General features: G+C 35.6%; 1 protein-coding gene across 1 annotated transcript in view; it reads right to left on the bottom strand.

Moving 5' to 3' along the window:
• The window catches only part of CCDC172 (coiled-coil domain containing 172), an 81,930-nt gene that overhangs the window by 39,152 nt on the left and 22,170 nt on the right, over positions 1–20,608 (bottom strand). Inside the window, exons 6-7 of the mRNA XM_074000857.1 lie at positions 9,145–9,246; positions 8,687–8,789 (exon numbers count right to left, since the gene is read on the bottom strand). Coding sequence (XP_073856958.1) covers positions 8,687–8,789; positions 9,145–9,246 — 205 coding nt within the window. The remainder of the gene's footprint in view (positions 1–8,686; positions 8,790–9,144; positions 9,247–20,608) is intronic.

Here is a 20,608-nt window from a genome sequence, read left to right as displayed (position 1 = left end):
CAACTCTTGCATATGTGCACCAGCATGTACACAGCAGCATGTACACAGCTCTGGGCACACATCTACACTCACCAACGTGGGTAAATCTTAGAAAAAACATTGAATAAACTACAAGTCCCAGATAGTATAATTTTTACACAACTCAAAAACAAATAAAAATAACCAATAGATTGTGCATGTATATACAGATGATAAATGCACGCTGTAAACTAAAGTTAGTTATATAATACAATAAAGTATACATACACAATAATTCAAATTATATAATGAATCACATTATAGAACGACATGCACAAGAAAATGAAATACAATATAGGACATCAACTATATCTGGGGTAATGAAGGGAGTATGGGATAAAGGAGAAGCCATAGCTAATGCAAGTTATTGGTAATATTCTAGTTTATTTCACGGATGATCATTTTTAGCTCATATTTAGCTCATATTTAGTTCACAGGCGCTCATTATATTAGTATACTTTAGAAATTACATATAGTTTACATATATTATTTTGAGGACCACTGGGGAATAAAAACATAATATTTATAATAAGGGTGGATGGTGAAATACCCTATTCAGTCATAATCGCTAAACAACAGGAATATATTGTGAGAAATGCATAGTTGGTGATTTTGTCATTGTATAAACATCATAGAGTGAACTTACACAAACCTAGATTGGATAGCACACCAGACACCTAGGCTATAGGGTATAGCTTATGCTCATAGGTTACAAACCTGTACCGCATGTTACTGTACTGAATACTGTAGGCAACTGGAACACAATGGCAAGTATATGTGTATCTAAACATAGAAAAGGTGGAATAAAAAGTGCAGTCTTATAATCTTATGGGACCACTGTTAGATATGTGATATGCTGCTGACTGAAATATCACTATGCAGCACATATGTATATTGAAGTTCATTGTGTTCTGTCTGAACTTTTAGGAATTTAATAGTAAATGAGAAATCTAAAGGAATGCTTAATAAGGAAAGATAACAAGTAACTAATTTTAAGCATCAGATATTTACACATGTATAAAAACCCTTGTAATAAATATTTTTAAAGAGTAAGTGGAAAATTAAATGGATACAATACACTATGGATGCTGCTATTGAAATGTACATAAGCCTTCATTTTAATAAATTTATTTTTCAAATAAAATGGTAGAGATATTCCCACCATTCCATCAACACGTGCTCATCCACCTCTTCAGTTCAAATGGACTACAGGTTCTGTGTGACTTCTCATGCCTATCAGAATTAGGTGGTGACCACTCACCCATTTAGTTAACTAAAAATAAGAATGAGAGACTGCTGAAATTAAGGAGGGCATTCAGAGCAAATTATAGGAAGTATTTCCCGATTTAGCATATAATCAAGCTGTAGAATTTAGATCTGCACTTAAAGAAAAGATTGCTGTTGCTAGCTTCAAAAGAGGCCAGATGATAATAGCATGAATATTAATACATTTGCAGCTAGCCAAAGCAATATAATGGTAAGTAGATCTCACGCTTCAGTGCATAGACTGATTGCCTACAGGAGTCAAGAAGGACTTCCCTCACTCACCGAACTAAGGGCACTTTGCGCTGGTTATTGTCACCTTTCTCTGAGTCATCAAATAATGACCATGATAGGCCAACGTTGCTAATTAGTTTAGAAAAACTTGTGTTCCATGTATTTTTATAATTTCCTGCATGATTATAATTTTTTTTTCAGTTACCTCTCAGAGATATAGAAAACCCTTAACTAACAACATACTCATTTTAGCTACAGAATTGTACACACTACTATTTAAAGTAGAAAGGACAGATTTTACCCAAAGTCCTAGTGCTCAAATGCAATACTGTTAAAATTTACGTATATTTCATTGCAGTCTCTAGTTTTCATAGAAGTGATTATACAATTTTGCTTCCTAGTTTTGCTTTTGTGTGTGTGTATTTGTGTGTGTGCTCAATGCTATTCTATAGATTTCCCCCAGTTAAATATTAATTGCATACCAATTAATACTATTTAAGATAAATATGTAGTAATCCCAGTGGTTACACCATTAATTAACAATAATCATTTCTTATAGTAGGGCATTTCAGTTGTTCCTTTTTTTTTTTAACCATAAATAACATCACTATGAACACCTTTGTGAGCATAAAGCTTCTTCTGTACTTAGCATTGTCTTCCTTAGAATAGAGCTCATAAAAGGAATCATTGGGTCAAATGGCATAAACATTTTAAGATGCTTATAATAATTTGTATGTATTAAATTTCATTCCAAATACATCTAAGCATGTATACTGCTACCAGCCATGTATAAGTCATCTCTGTAGCACACACTTGCCAGTTTTGATTATGATCATTTGGTCTTTCAAAAACTGACAGAATAAATAATATTTAGTGGTTTTAATTTGCATTTCATTAATCATATAGCTCAATTACATTGTCTTACTCATTTTGGTATCCCCAGCAACTAGCATATTGTATGGTACAAAGTAGGTGTTTAATGCATGTTTGATAAATGCATGGATAAAGAACCATTACTTTAACGTTTTCTAATGGATTTTTATCAGTTGATTTTTTTAACAAACTGTTATCCTTTATCATAATGACTATAATTTTATTTCAGTTTACCATTTAATCTTGATGACTTTTATTGACACATGAAACTTTAAATCTTTTATTATTATTATTATTATTATTATTATTATTTTTGAGACCGAGTCTTGCTCCTGTCGCCCAGGCTGGAGTGCAATGGCGTGATCTCTCCTCATTGCAACCTCCGCCTCCTGGGTTCAAGAGATTCTCCTGCCTCAGCCTCCTGAGTAGCTGGGATTACAGGTGTCCGCCCCCAGCTAATTTTTTTTTTTTTTTCTTTTGAGACAGAGTCTCGCTGTGTTGCCCAGGCGAGAGTGCAGTGGCACCATCTTGGCTCACTGCGAACTCTGCCTCCCGGGTTCTCGCCATTCTCCTGCCTCAGCCTCCCGAGTACGTGGGACTACAGGTGCCCACCACCACGCCCGGCTAATTTTTTGTATTTTTAGTAGAGACGGAGTTTCACTGTGTTAGCCCAGATGGTTTCGATCTCCTGACCTCGTGATCCGCCTGCCTCGGCCTCCCAAGTGCTGGGATTACAGGTGTGAGTCACTGCGTCCAGCCGAAATTTTAAATCTTATATGTTAAATTTATTAATCTTGTCCTTTTTGGTTTTCTTAATCACACTAGAGGTTTAATAAGTAGTTCTTTCTACTTTCCACTGGTTTTTCCATGGATTGACTTTTTACATATTATTTCTCTATCTCTATATTAATTCGTATAAATTATTTTAGTGGCATTTAAACACAAAATTACTCTTTTTAAAGTACTATCAGTAATCCAATTTCATATATAATTTATTCTGAAAGTGGGTATAAAAGTTGAATGTGTGATAGTAGAATTATCAGTTTTCTAATTCTGCTCTCCTTCAGTCCAGGCCACCAGCCGATAGGTAAGAGCCTTCACAGGTGTGTAAGGCTAGACCAGAGGAATCTGCGGAAAAATGGCTAGAAGAGGGAGCGGTCCTGCGAGCATCTCCCTTCCTCCGAATCCTGTGTTGGTTGGGGTAGGCATCTCCTTTTACCACATATTTTCTGTCATCTTCCCAAACCCACACCAAAAGGGGTTGATTTATAAAGACAAACACAAGAAAATGAAAAAAGAAATCTGTATGATATTAAAGATACCAATGAATTTAGAAAATAATCACTGTAACATTTTGTATGGCTTGTATCATAAAATTATTTCACAATTTAGGGGAAAAGTTCCATTTATATCAGAATATAACTTTTAAAATAATCAATTGAGTCTACCATAAAAATTTCCTCTGTATTTGCTTTGAAGCTTAATAACTCTAGTATGTGCCAAGGATTCACAAAACAGGGGATCTCTATTAGCTTGAAGGCTACATAATCAATGCTGCAGAGACACTTCTGTTAGTGAATAAATGATGAAGTTTTACCAGAAAAGATGCAGAGTCAACAGAAATATTCAGCAAAATATAGAGCTAAAAAATAATCCTGGAATTAAATGGGGATTCTCATATTTTATAAATGTTAAAAAAGTTGGAGATAATACAGGTAGGGCACAGATACACAACTATTTGACTAATATTTTGAAGACACTGTAGAACTGAGATCTTGTTACTCGTCTACTTTGAGCTTTTTTGTTGTTGAAAACAAAGAGCAAAGATAATGTAGACTATTTTACAAATGGAGCCTGGATAACAATTCGTATTACTCTACTAAATGCTGCTTATTCTAAATAATGTTACAGAAAGACTCTTGCAAGTATTTAAGGATACATTTATAAAAGTGTGCCTAATTATGAATATTTAGAAACTATCTTGTACATCCATTAATGAGAGACTGGTTATATAAATATGGCATCTCCATATAATAGCATTAAAAAGAATGAAGATTAGTACAAACTAAAATGAAAACGTTTACATTTTGATAAATAATCAAGCAAACTGCAGACCAGTAAGTGTGATCCATAATCCCATTTTTGCTAAACACACACAGACATATCTATGTACATGTGTTTACACACACAAACAGAAATAAATTCTGACAGTATACACATCAAACTTTTAACAGTGGTCACACTTACGGGTGTCAGAGCAAGGGTATGAAAAGGGAGATTTTGACACTTCATATCTCTGGAGTGTTTAAATTTTTATTCAATCAACATAGGCTATTCTCATAATTTAAATATATATATATTTTGTAAAATAAAAAATATATACATGTGTAAACATACATATTTATCTATGTATCCTTGAAAGAGTTTGAAAACATGTTAATACCATACTGAGTTTATGCCTTCTTACAAGTCTAAGGACCAACAGTGTGACCTCTATGACCAACTTAACTAGATGACTTTTTCACTGAAGAGGTCACTGCATTGCTTTACCACATGACATTAATGCATTTAGAGTCTCTTGTAGCAGGGGTATATTAACTTTTGTGCAGCTTACATTGCAAACATGCTCTTCACAAACCATACTATTTTTTTTTATTTTCTTTTTGTTGTTGTTGCCCTGTCTTGTGGTGCTGAAACAAAACCACACTACCTTTAAGTGCTCAGAAAGAAAATCTCATGCTGTTGCCTATGCAGATTTATTCCCAAAACAAGCTTCCTAATTGCATTAAACAAACACAAATATCAGTAATACAAGATATACAAGCATTCTAGAAAGAAGTTTTGTGGTGAAAGAAAATTCCTGAAATGTTTAAAGTTGTCTGTTATGCTATAATTTGGAGTAAATAAAAAAAAAATCATGATGAAGAACTGTGCATTTTGGTAACCCTGGTGTTGGGTAATAATAAAAAATAATAGGTTTGTGGCCAGGCGCGGTGGCTCACGCCTATAATCTTAACACTTGGGAGGCCGAGGCAGGTGTATCACTTGAGGTCAGGAGTTCGAGACCAGTCTGGCCAACATGGTGAAACTCTGTCTTTACTAAAAATACAAAAATTAGTCAGGTGTGGTGGTGCATGCCTGTAATCCCTTGCTCTAGGATACACAGCAACACTTTGTCACAAATAATAATAATAAGAATAATAGGTTTGGGGGTTTACAGAGGCCTAATATATAACACTCTTCTTTCCTGCCTGAAATCTGCCCAATCAAAAAATAAGAAAGGCAGAAAGCATGCAAAAATTCCACATGTATTACTGATATAGCAGACACTGGAAAATGTGGCTTAAATATGTAGGAAAGGGTTTGCTAATATCAAACTCCAATGTTAGACTAACTTAACTCACACCATTAAACGTAGCAGTGGACTCCACAGGCTTTCTCTTGTGGAGTCCAGCAACGATAAAACTTAAGAGATGGAGAAGCAGAGTGGGAAAACACGCTCTCTGAGGCAGGCCATGTTCCAAAGAGACAGGGAAAAGAAAGGGGCTGGGCTCCACGTTTTCCAGTTTGCCTTTCCAAATTCACCGATCAGACTGTGTCACTCCTCTACACATTAGGATAAGAGAATGAGGGACTAAGGGGAGGTCAGCATGATTAAACTTGTAAAGCTTTTTCCACATTGAAGAAAAACATAGGAGTGAAAACAATCCCTTTGAAAGTGGCACTATCCCAGTGGTTGGAATACATCATGTCTTTGCAAATAACACTGAAAATATATGAAGAGAACTTTAATCTTTTCATAGTGAAAATTCAATTATATGTAGACTCAATTACCGGAACAAATATTTATTGAACACCATGTGCCCTGGACTGTGCAAGATGCAAAGACTGAAAGAAAGATGAACCAGAAGTGGAGGGAGACCTGGGATTCAAAAGGGTTTAACCACTATGCTTACTGCCTCTGAAGACTCTGATCTTTATTATTTCTGTTCTCCCTACACTATATGAAAAAAAACAGATCAGTCATAATCAATCAGTCACACCTCTTTGGGAGGTTTCTGATGAATTAACCTAACCTATGGCTTAAGTGTTAATCATAGCAATATTCTGTAAGTTAGCTGCTTAAATGTGTGTTACACATTTACTCTTCAAAACAGAATTTTTAAATAAACAAACATCTTGATACTTATAAATAAAGACAGATTATCTAAAGCAGAGACTATTAAATCATTCTGAATGTGAACCATTAAACCATTGTGAATGCAGAGGTTACCTAAAGCAGAGACCACTAAACTGTGAAACACTGGTTCTCTACACTAATACTAATGGATAACATCAAGATAGAGTCCAACAAATAACCTGAACATGGCATACTAAGCTTTAAAATATGAACCATAATCATTATAAAAGAATTTCAATATACACAAAATAAAACATATATTAAAGTTGTCTAATTATTAAAACTGGAAACAATAAGCTCATAGAGATTAACTAATATTACAGATTTCCTCTGTAATTGCTGTCTTACTGGTTAAAGTTAATGAACATAGAAGTCATAATAACCTTAAAATAAAGCTGGTTCTCAGGTTGGGGGGACTTTGCCACCCCCTCCCCCAGCGGACATTTTGCAATGTCTGGAGACTTTTTTGGTTGCCACAACTGGTGAATGCAGAGTGCTACTGCATCTAGCGGGTAGAGGACAGGGTTGCTACTAAACATCTCACAATGCATAGAACAGCCCCTGACAACAAAGAATAATCTGGTCTAAAATGTCAACAAGACAAAGTTTGAGAAATCCTGCTATAAAAATAACATCTACTCCATTAGAAGTCAAACCTGAGAAATTAAGAGAAATGCAACTATTATGGAATTCCATATACATTTGAACACAGAGATGAAAAAGACTATTCTATCCCAAAATTCACTAACAAAGTCAACTTAATTTTGGCCTTCATGATGAAGCTGAATGTCTTATTGTTTTTTGACATCATTAGTTTCTTGTTATTGCATTAATTGTAAGACTGATAGTCTTCTTTCCTAAAATATTTATACTCAGTACTTTGACTTCACTCTTCACACTTGGGAAAACTTATGAAACATGCTAATTGGGAAACTAAGTACACATATCAATAAATGAAAAGTAGGAATTCATAAATATTGGCATTTAATTTAATAACTGCTAAAATGCAATTAATGGACTAAATACATGCACTGATACTTCTTTCTATCCAAATTTCCTAAGTCATCATTTGTGAAGGAAAAAGCATTCTCTAACAGACTTTGTGTGTTTAATTTTAACCCAGAGCACATTTTTATGACTGAGTGATAAACCCGCAAAACTGGAGTTCAGATTGGAAGCCCTCACACTACTAACTTGAATGATACCAGTGGGCATCACCATTTTTAAAAGTGCAAAAAAAATCAATGAGCAGATTGTCATTATTGAAACCCATTTTGCATCACACATATCACCCAAGAGATTGATAGTTTATGCTTATAAAACTTAATATAAAATTAAATTGCAAATATTTTCTCACAATCTACTAAAATTATTGCCTAAGGTAATACACTGCTAATATGAAGCATTTGTTCGGCTCTAGTGGACATATTTCCTATACAATTTATGTGAAAGAAGCCTTCTTTTGCTTCTTCATAGATCCAGTAATGAGGTTTCTTTTCTTATATGAAACCTAGAAAGTACAGGAACTTCTTTAAAATTAAGCCAGCAAAGGTAACACTAAATTGTTAATTAATGAGAGTCAAATTTTAAAACTTGAGGTCTTTTCTCCTTGTGTTTATGACTATGTCATTTCAAATATCATATATTTATTATCTAAATGCACAAAAATCATCTAAATAATTCATACAGAAAATACATTTTCACTTTTTCAGAACAAAACCAGAGAAACAAATGTCAAGTAAAATAGCAGTCTGATTTCCTCACACCGCTGGAATCTAGAAAGATGAAAAGTAATTTCAATCATTTGCCGCCAAAAGTTAGGAATAACAGAAAGGAGAGTTGTCTTATCTCTTGGGATGTGAAAAATACTGAGTCTCAAGAAAAGATAAAATTAATTTCACTATTATCAACCATCAACCCAATGCGTCATGAACTTATGTGTAGCACTTTCTAGCCCCGAAGTGTTTCCTTATTAGCATGCGTCAGAATACACAGAGAAAAAAATAATGTCTTCATCTGGAACTTTAAATTAATAATTGATGCACTTAGCTTTATACTGAAATCTATTTAACTTGAAAAATTACCTGATTTATGCCAAATATAATAGGAAACTCTTACCTTAAGCATTCTGCATCATTTTGAGGCTTTTCATTGATTTTTATTTTTTCTGCCTCTAGATATTTGGTAGTACAAATGGATTCATTCTTTTCATCTTCAAAAACTAAACAAATTAAAAAATAGTTGCAATCTTTTGAAAATTAAACATAAAGATTATCTTTATTCACTCATAAGAAAAATACCCTAATTTTTGGTGCTTGCATATAAAATTTATATACTAATGATTTTTATTTTCTACGTTAATATAGCAATTACATGCACAAAAAAGATCTTTAAAAGATTTGCAACATTAAAAATACCAGATCTCACACTGATGACTGTTTTATCTATTTCTTTTTTAGTACCAATAATAGCACTATATCACAACAGGTTAATATATTTTAAAAGAATAATATGCCCTTACCATGTGTATATAACTATATTTATCAGCAAAATAAGCTAACTCATGAAGGTAATACCTTTAAGTTTTCTTTGGAGAGTAAATAATTCTTGTATCAATTCACTCTTTTGTTTTTGAAGTTCATTTAGCTGGCTACTATCATGTTCCATTGACTTCATTTCTAGAAACAGATACAAAAGCATCAAAAATAAAATACTTAGAAATAAATTTAACCAAGAAAGTAAAAGACCTGTACACTAAAATCTATAAAACATAGATGAAAGAAAGTGAAGGCAACACAAATAAGTGAAAAGATATTCATGTCTATGGATTGGAAGAATTAACATTGTTAAAATATCCATACTACCCAAAGTAATATACAGAGTCAATGCAATCCTCATGAAAATTCCAATGGTATTCTTCACAGAAATAGAAAAAAATCAATCCTAAAAACTCTAAAAAGAAATATAAAAATAAACAAATGCAAAAAATCTATTTTAAGCATTTAGGCTTTGCCTTACATGTCAGCAATTATTAACATTTTCTCATGTAGTAAAAATCTAAGCAGTGTATGGTTAATTTTAAGCCCCAACTAGCTTCCCCTGGCCAACTAGTAACTCTTTTTAAGAAACTGACCAGAACTTATTAATCACCAGCTGGATACAAAAAAGTTAGCAGATGGTTAATCTACCAAAAGAGAATTCAAAAACATGTAGTATCACTTAGTGAAATAAAGTTCCAAATAAGAAAATTATCCTTCATAACTAAAACACATTTAAAATGACATTGCATAGTACTCACAATATGGCTACAAGCTTTCACAATATTGCTAATATTGTTTATTCTACCTAAAACGCCCTTGCTCCCTTTATTCTCATGACAAATCCCAATTCATCCTTTAAGACTCATCTCCTAAATTTTCAAATATTATTTCTCTTCTGCCATAATTTCTGGAACTCCACTTACACATTTATTAGATTCTTTTATATTGTTCCACATGTCTCTGAGGACCTTTGTAGTTTTTTGAAGTCTTTTGTTTCCCTCTGTTTCAATTTTTTAAGTTATCTGTAAATTCACTGGTCTCTTCTTCTGCAGCCTCTGATCTGCCCTTAATCTCTTCCAGGAAATTTTTCATATCAGATTGATTTCCTTCCTTCCTTCTTTCCTTCCTTCCTTCCCTTCCTTCCTTCCTTCCTTCCTTCCTTCCTTCCTTCCTTCCTTCCTTCCTTCCTTCCTCCCTCCCTCCCTCCCTCCCCCCCCTCCTCCTCCCCCCCTCCTCCTCCCCCCTTCCTTTCTCTTTCTTTTCTTTTTTTCTGAGATGGAGTCTTGCTCTGTTGCCCAGGCTGGAGTGCAGTGGCACCATCTCGGCTAACTGCAACCTTTGCCTCCCGGGTTCAGGCAGTTCTCCTGCCACAGCCTCCTAAGTAGCTGGGATTACATGTGCTCGCCACCATGTCTGGCTAATTTTTGTATTTTTATAGGCATGTGGTTTCACCATGTTGGCCAGGCTGGTCTCGAACTCCTGACCTCGTGTTCTGCCTGCCTTGGCCTCCCAAAGTGCTGGGATTACAGGTGTGAGCCACTGCATCTGGCCCAGATATTGTATTTTCTAACTTTTAGAGCCCCTTTGGTTCCTTTTACAAACAATTTTTATTGATATAATTCACATACCACATAATTCATCCTTTTAAAGTGTACAATTCATTGGGATTTAGTATTTTCACAGATATGTGCATCCAATTGCCATTATATAATTTTGGAACATTTCACTCCCCCCACCAAAGAAACCCCATACCTGTTAGCAGTCACTCCAAATTTCCCCTAGCTCTGCCATCCCTAGGCAACCACCAATCTATTTTCTGTCTACACAGATTTGCCTATTCTGGACATTTCACAACAATGGAATCATACAATATGTGGTCTTTTGCGTCTGGCTTCTATCACTTAGCATAATGATTGCAAGGTCTACCCTTTTGTACCATGCGTCAGTGTTTCATTTATTTGATGCCTGAATATAATTCCACTGCATAGATATGCCCATGTTTTGTTTTTGGATTCCTTAGGTGATTGACATTTGGGTTGTTTCCACTTTTTCGCTACAATGAATAATGCTATGAACATTCATGTACAGCCATGTGTTGTCTGACAACAGGGACATGTTCTGAGAAGTAAGTCCTTAGGTGATTATGTTGTTGTGAGAACAACATCAAGTGTACTCACACACACTTAGATGGGATAGCCTACTACACACATAGGCTATACTGTATAGCCTATTGCTCCTAGGTTACAAACCTATACAGCATGTTACTGTACTGAACACTAGAGGCGACTGGAACACAGTAATAAGCATTTGTGTATCTAAACATATCTAAGCCTAGAAAAGGTACAGCACAAATACAGTATAAAAGATAAAAAATGGTACTCCTGTGTAAGATACTTACCATGAATGGAGCTTGTAGTACTGGAAGTTGCTTTGAGTGAGTCAATAAGTGAGTGGTGAGTGAATGCACAGGCCCACGACATTACTGTACACTGCCCTAGACTTTACCAACACTATGCTTAGGCTACACTACTTTAAAAATATTTTTCTTTTTTCAATAATAAATTAACTTTCACTTTAACTTTTTAAAGAAACTTTTTAAAAACATTCTGACTTGTAATAACACTTAGCTTAAAACAAATATACAGTACAGGTGTAAAATATAGTATTTCTTACTTCTGAAACTTTTGTTTTGTAAAAAACTAAGACACAAATACACACAATTAGCTTAGGCCAACACAAGGTCAGGATCATCAATACCACTATCTTTCACCTCCACATCATCTTGTCCTGGAAGACAAGCCCCTACTGGAAGGTCCTCGGGGGCAATAACATGGGGCTGTCATTTTCTTTTATTTATTATTATTATTCTTTTTTTGACATGGAGTCTCACTCTGTCACCCAGGCTGGAGTGCAGTGGCACGATCTCGGCTCACTGCAACCTCTGCCTCCTGGGTTCAAGCAATTCTCCTGCCTTGGCCTTCCAAGTAGCTGGGAGTACAGGTGCATGCCACCATGCCTGGCTAATTTTTTGTATTTTAGTAGAAACGGGGTTTCACCATGTTGCCCAGGCTGGTCTCGAACTCCTGAGTTCAGGCAATCTGCCTGCCTTGGCCTCCCAAAGTGCTTGGATTTCAGTCATGAGCCACCAAACCTGGCCCGGAGCTGTCATCTTCTACGATAACGATGCCTTCTAGAATAATTCTTACAGGACCTGCCTGAGGCTGTTTTACAGTTAACGTTTTTTTAATAAGTAGGAGGAATATACTCTAATAACTATAAAAAGTATAATAATACATAAACCAAATACAATAACATAGTAGTTTATTATCTTTATCAAGTATTATGTACTGTTCATAATTGTATGTGCTATACTTTTATATGACTGGCAGCACAATAGGTTTGTTTACACTACAATCACAAAAACATGTAATATGTTGTGCCACAATGTCACTAGGCAATAGGAATTTTTTCAGCTCCATTATAATCTTATTGCACCACTGTCATACATGGTCTTTTATTGACTGAAATGCCGTTATGTGGTGCACGACTGTACAAGGTCTTGTGTGGACATGTTTGCAATTGTCTTAAATACCTAGAAGTGGAATCACTGAATCAGATAGTAACTCTAGGTTTAATGCTTTGAGAAATGGCCAAACTGTTTCCAAAGCAGTTGCATCATTTTACATTTCTCCAATTTCTCCATATTCTTGCCAACACTATTACTGTCCACCTTTATTATAGTCACACTAGTGGGATCTCACTGCGGTCTTGATTTGCCTTTCCCTCATAACTAATAATGTGAGCAACTTTTCATGTTGCTCAAAAAAATATGTCATACAGTTGTATAAAAATATTGTTTTCTTTTTAAACTTTGTTGTAAATAAGACTCAAACACATATAATTAGGCTAGGCCCACACAAGGTCAGGATTATCAATGCCACTGTCTTTCTCCTCCACATACTGTCCTGGAAGACAAGCCCCTACTGGAAGGGGCTTTGTATAGCTTTTTTGGGAAATGTCTATTAAATTCCTTTGTCCATTTTTAAATTGGGTTATCTTTTTATTAAGTTATAAGAGTTTTTAGTATGTTCTGGATACAAGTCCCTTCTATATGATTTGCAAATATTTTCTCCCATTTTGTGGTCGTCTTTTTACTTCCTTGATAGTATCCTTTGAAACACAAGAGTTTTTAACTTTAATGAAGTCCAATTTATCTATACTTTATTGCTTGTGCATATCTAAAATAAACCATTCCCTAATCCAAGCTCATGAAAAGTTACACCTGTATTTTCTTGTAAGAGTTTTTCATTTTTAGCTCTTATATTTAGGTGTCTGATCCATTTTGAGTTAATTTTTGTGTATGGTATGAGGTGGATGTACACATTCACTCTGTTGCCCAGGCTGGAGTGCAGTGGCGTGATCTTGGCTCACTGCAAGCTCCACCTCCCAGGTTCATGCCATTCTCCTGCCTCAGCCTCCTGACTAGCTGGGACTACAGGTGCCCGCCACCATGCCTGGCTAATTTTTTTATTTTTAGTAGAGATGGGATTTCACTAGGTTAGCCAGGACGGTCTCAATCTCCTGACCTAGTGATCCACCCACCTCGGTCTCCCAAAGTGCTGGGATTACAGGCATGAGTCACCATGCCTGGCCTTGTTTATTAGCTCTAATAGTTTTCCAGTAGATTCCTTATGGTTTCTATATACAAGATCATGTTATCTTTGAATAGAGATAGTTTTACCTCTTCCTTTCCAACATGGATTTTTTTTCTTTTTTGATTCCTAATTGCTCTGCCTAAAACCCCCCATTATAATGTTGATTAGAAGTTTTAAGAGTAGATATCCTTGTCTTGTTTCTGATCTTAGAGGTGAAACATTCATTCCATTGTCATTAAGAACGACATCAGCTGTGGGTTTTTCTATAGATGCCATCTATCAGGTTGACGAAAGTTCCTTCTATCCCTAGTTTACTGAGTGGTTTTATTATGAAAGTTATTGAATTTTGTCAAATGTTTCTTCTGTGTCTTTGGTTATTTTTATATCTTCCATTTAGTTCCTCATTATGCTCACGTCCTTGAGTACATTTAGAATATTTCTAGAAGTTTTAATTATTTTTCCTTCTAATTGCATCATCTATATCATTTCTAGGTATGTTACTATTGAACAAATTTCCTCCTTGCTCTGAGTTATAATTTGTGGCTTTTTTACATGTCTAGTAATTTTTGACTGTATACCAGACATTGTGTTTACTATTTTGTTAAATGAGTTTTGTTATCTTCCCATAAAGGATGTTGATGTAAGCTACTTATGGGTCATGTGCAAGTCTTGTTTATAAGAGTTTTTTAGGGTAGGTCTAGAAGAATATTTAATTTAATTTAATCCTGCTATTAAGGCAGAGCTCTTCTGTTTAATGAAATATTTCTATTATGACAAGATGGAACATGAATGTCTTCCATTCCCATATGAGCTCTTAGAATTGTCCACCGTATTGCTCCCCAGTAGTTTTTCTTTACTCAGCTCAGTGGAGTTTCCCATCTGTATACGCAGGTTCAAGTACATCCAAAGACTCAAGAGGATCTCAATCCAGACTTCCGGAGCTTTTTCTCTGTGTAGATCTGTCCTCTCAAGTACATTGTCCTGAAAATTCTAGCTAACTTGGCCTCCCTAAATTCCAGTCTTTGTTTCCACAACTCAGACCATTTTGCATTGCTTAAGTTCCTCCTCCCAGTGCTACTATCCAAAAACTGTATCCAGTGAGAAGGCTTGCACAATTAGGGCTTACCTCATTTGTTTCCCTTCTCTCAGGGATCATGCTCCTGTACTCTCTTGTCCTCAATATCTAAAAGTAATTTTTCATATTATTTTCTTCAGTCTTTTAGTTATAACAGAAGGGAAAATTCCATAAAATTATTCCTCATGACGATAAGTAAAAGTTCTCCACATAATATTTAAATTATCCTTTTACTTGTCTCTCTTCCACACTAGATCACAAGCTCCCTGAAAACAGGAACTATGCCTCATTCAACTTTAAATCCCAATTTCTGTACAGTGCCTGATGTAGTATATACAGTAGATGCTCAAGAAAGCATGTTGAACAACACTAAAATAAATCATTTAATTGACTTTAAATATTTTTGATTATTCACAATGTTTTTGTCCACTAGTATAGGTAACTGAAAGTGGACAATTCAATGAAAAGAAAATACATTCACATTTATGCTTCTGCTCCCTTAATAAACAAAAGTTTAAAATATAAATATAACTACACACTAATATTTAATAGAGGGAATCCAGAATACCATAACACAATATTCAACAGATTAAAAAAGATACAATATTTTATTCATTATTAATCGATTTATCAGACATTCTATGACAAAAATATCTTTCTAAAACTTAGGCAAGAATAATGGAGAAATACTGGATTTAAATGTTTCTGAAATATATTTTTCTTAATCCTGACACTTTAGGCTAAATGAAAAAGGTAAGTCTAAAGACTAACCCTTTAAAGAAAAAAAATAAAACAAATATGCCAATTTCTTATGAGGCTTACAGAACAGAAAAGAATAAACACTGTGTTTGTGCTGATAACTTTTTTCCCACTTGTTTATTGTCTCACTATTATTTTGTTGTTATTTTTATTTACAGCTTTATTTAGGTATAATTGATGTGGTAATCACGTTTTAATTTCTTCCACGGCCTAAAACCCACAACGTTCTAATCAACAGCTAGCTTTTATGGTTATGAATATTAAACCAACTAAGACAATCAAAATTAATTTACATCTTTTAACATGTAAGTTGTTTTTCTCATATGTACATTGCCAATCATTAAAGGATATTGCCAAGCAAGGAAAAAGTGTCATATATTGCTTATCTCACATCTAAGAAAAATGAATTCAACAACTGGGAGAAACGAGTAAGAGGAACATTTTGAGAAAAACATTATGACCAACATTATTTCGAAGCCAAAAGTGATGAACTTTTATCTATGAATTACCAGATGTTTAAAATAAATATTCAGTCATTTTACAAACAGATATATTGAATATCAATTATTCCACCTTTCTAGTTTCTCAGGTCAAAAACCTTAAAGTCAGCCTTAACACTTCTTTCTCTCATGTTCCACATCAAGTGCGTCTTGAAATCCTGCTTGCTACCTTCAAAACATATTTCGAACCTGAATACCACTTACCACTTCTATGCTGCATCCCTGATCCAGCTACTCATCATCTCTCAACTGGATTATGGCCACCGTTTTCTAGGTTTCTGTTTCTGCTTTTACCTCCCTTAAGTGTGTTCTCAATAGCAGTCAAAGTAATCCTATTCAAATGTGAGACCCTTCGCTCCTTTGCTTGAGTCCTCCAATGGCTTCTGATCTCACTTCAGTTAAAGTCTTTAGAATGACCCACAAGGTTTTAAAATATCTGGATTCCTGTCACCTCTCTGATCTCATGACCTCTCTTTTTACTCTAAATGTCTTAGGCTCTGCCTTTCCTCAAAAACGATTAGGCACAATCTCCCTTCAGGTGATTTGCATCAGATATTCCTTCTCTGTGAAATGCTCTTCCCCCAGGTATTCACTTGGTTTATTCTATTACCTCTTTCAGGTCTTATTCAAAACTTGCCTTATCAATGAGGCTTTTCCTGGACATCTATGTAAAACTGTACCACACACCCCACTGCACCCCACCCCTTATCTATCCATCCCTCTTCCCTCCCTTATTTTTCTCCTCTCCCTCTCTTTCTTCCATCTCTCATACTGGACAAGGGCAGGGATTTTTTTCTTCTTTTCTTGGTCACTACAGTAACACCAGGTTCTATAAAAATGCCTGATACACAAGAAGTGCACAAGTATTACCGAATGAGTGAATAAACTAAGCACGTTTCAGAAATACATTTGTAAGCAAATGTAGTTCCTCTCTCTGTGAAAGTTTATACTTTAGTGGAAGAAACAGACAGGAATAATCATACAAGTGTGTAATTACAATGCTTTGAAGAAAAAGCACAGAGGGCAATGAGAGAATATAACCAGAGGAGCTGACCTAATATGGAATTGGGAGGGTGGAGTATCACAGAAGTATTTCCTGAGGATGTAACATTTGAGATGAGATCAGAATGATGAAGTTAACTAGATCACCAGTCCCCAACCTTTTTTGGCACCAGGGACTGTTTTCGTGGAAGACAATTTTTCCATGCACTGGGGGAAGGGGAGGGGGTGGCTTCAGGATGATTCAATTGCATTACATTATTGTGCACTTTATTTCTATTTTTATTATATTATAATCTATAATGAAATAATCACACAACTCACCATAATGTAGAATCAGTGGGATCCCTGAGCTTGTTTCACTGCAACTAGACCATCCCATCTGGGGGTGATGGGAGACAGTGGCAAATCATCAGCCATTAGATTATCATAAGGAGCATGCAACCTACATTCCTCACATGCACAGTTCATGAGAGGGTTTATGCTCAAGAATCTAATGCCACTGCTGATCTGACAGGAGGCAGAGCTCAGGTGGTAATGTGAGTGATGGGGAGTTGCTGTAAATACAGATGAAGCTTTGCTCACTCACCCACCACTCACCTCCTGCTATGTGGCTTGCTTCGTAACAGGCCATGGACCAGTACTGGCCCAGGGGTTGGGAACCCATAAACTAGATAAAGGATTAAAAAAGTATTCCAAATAGAACACAGTCAACGGTCCTGAGGCAGGAAGAAGCAGCGTACAATCTAGGAACACAAAAGAGGGCAGCATGCCTTTAGCACAAAGAAGCTGCTGCGTGAGGCTGGAAGGTGGAGATGCTGCAGGGATGGCAAAACAGATTGAAAAGCTTGGTTTGCCATATTTAAACAGAACATAACCTAAGAGGCTTAATACAATAGTACAGTATTAATATCTTCATAAAAAATGGATGTTCACATTTTGGCAACCTCAAGGAGTAAGAACAGGCACTAATCCTGTAGTTAAAAAATAGTAAATCAAAGATAACATCTGGCAGTGGGAAAAACTACTGAGTAGCAGAAAATAGTATTAATATAAAAATAGCTATGAAGTTAAAAATGGAGATTATTCAAAACCAATGAAACTGGCTGACTAATAATCACAGTTGTGGGCCTCAGTGGGCAAGGTCAGAATGAAGGAAGAAAGAGGAGAAAAGTCAAGTGTCAGAAAATAACAGATGTGGCACAAATTAGAAGTGGGAATGGAAGAGCAAACACTGACAGGTAAGAAGACAAATGGAAGCTAAACTGCTCTGGGAAGTCAACAGCTCTAATATCTGCTTAAAATTTGAACAACTTATTTCTCCACCACCACCAGCACCACCACCACCACCACCACCACCAAGAAGGGTTGCCACAAACAGTTTCACAGGTTAATTTTTTTGAACTTTGAAGGAATAGGTAATTATAGTATGTGCATTTTTCCAAGCAGAGAAAGAAGGAAGCATCAGTATGCTTTTTGTGAAATCAACATAATATACACACAAAGATTAATCTCACATATACTGATGCAAAATCTTAAAGAAGATATTATCAAATAAAATTTAGTAATACATTAGAAGACTAAGAGTGCACAGCTAAGTAAGGTTAGTGATAGGATATATCTAAATAAAATTCATTACATTAATAGATGACAGTTGGAAATACGAACGTCTCAAAAAGGAGATGTAGTGGGAGGGAGGGAAGAATGGTGGAGGATACAACTACACATACAAAAACCCAGTGAAATCAAGTTATATCAGCTTCAACTAATGGCAATTTTGTCTTTGTTTTCCAATATTTACTGTGTATCTAATTTTATAGTCTGATACTTTTAGAACACTGTTATATAACAGTGATGATATTGGATACCCTCCCTTATTACTGTTATGGAAATACTTCTAGAGTTTCACTGTTAATCATGATGCCAGTTTGAAGCTCGCTCTCTCTCCTTCTTCCTCTCCCTTCACCTCTCCTCCACCATTTTTCCCTAGTTCCCCCTACATCGCCTTTTTTAAAACAATCACAAGCTTTTCCAATGGTAATCTATTAATATAATGAATTTTATTAATAGATATCCCATTTCTGCTCTTCCTTCTGCTCAACTCCTTATAATTTGTCTTTTGCCCTGCTTATTATCTCAATCTGCTCCTTTTCCTGAAGGCCACCAGTGACTTCCGATTGCTGCTTCTTAGTCCTTATTCTAGTTGACAGTTCAGCAGCAATCAACATGGGCTGATCATGCCTTCAAATACTCTCTCTCTAGGTAACGTCAGCTCCCGCCCATCTTTCATGAAGCTTTCTTAGACTCTTCACTCACGTTTTTGAAAATCCTGAGGTTCTGCAGTGTACTGTCCATTTTCTTTCAATAAATTCTCTCTAGGTGAGTCCCAAAATGTAATAGCTCTAGCCCAGAACTATCTCTGAGCTCTTGACTTAAATTACAACTATCTAACTGACATCTATACTCAAATCTCTCACTTGGCTAATCAGTATCATTCTTCAGACCTCAGTCTGAAGGCAACTTGTTCAGGGAAATCTTCCTTAACTTCCTAGCCAGTTTTAAGTCTACTTATATGTGTTCTCATATCATCTTGTGCTTCTCCTTTTGAAGCAGTCATCGATTTATTATTATCTCATTCATATTGTTGGGGCCAGCACATTAATCAAAATAAAGTCCCTGCTATTAAGGAGATTAAAGTTTTATATGAAAATGTTATGAAATATCTAGAAACAGACTTTCTGAAAGAATAAAAAACCAACAATATCAGGTACTCTGAAAACAAATTCTTTTAAAATAAATCCGTATTTCTGGAAAAAGGGAACCAAACTAGAGGGCTCCTATAGTATTTGTGATATCAGGGACTTTTTTTTTCTTAATTTTATAGAGGAATAACTTACATAAAGTATATTCATTTAGAGCATACAATTTCATGACTTTTGACAATCACTGACACCTATGAAATGCCCACAAGCAAGGAACTGTACATTTCTATCAACCCCAAAGATTCTTTGTGACCCTTCACATTCATCCATTTTGACCCAGGCAACCACTGTTCCGCTTGCTATTACTGTAGATTAGTTTGCACGTGTCTAGCTCCTTTTAATCACCATATTATTTTGAAATGGGTCCATGTAGTGTGCCAGTAGAATTAGTCATTTTTACTGCCAAGTATTTCGTTCCACAGGTATGTCAATTTTGTTTAACCATTCACTTCTGGTTTTTTTTTTTTTTTTCTTTTTTGAGATGGAGTCTGACTCTGTCGCCCAGGCTGGAGTGCAATGGAACGATCTTGGCTCACTGCAACGTCCGCCTCCCAGGTTCATGCCATTCTCCTGCCTCAGCCTCCCGAGTAGCTGGGATTACAGGCACCTGCCACCATGCCTGGCTAATTTTTTTTTAGTTTTAGTAGAGACGGGGTTTCACTATGTTGGCGAGGCTGGTCTTGAACTCCTGACCTTGTGATCTGCCCGCCTCAGCCTCCCAAACCATTCACTTCTTAATGGACATTTAAG

The sequence above is a fragment of the Macaca fascicularis genome, chromosome 9 (genome assembly GCF_037993035.2).
Source record: "Macaca fascicularis isolate 582-1 chromosome 9, T2T-MFA8v1.1".
Taxonomy (NCBI): Eukaryota; Metazoa; Chordata; class Mammalia; order Primates; family Cercopithecidae; genus Macaca; species Macaca fascicularis.
This window is presented reverse-complemented; position numbering and strand designations above follow the sequence as displayed.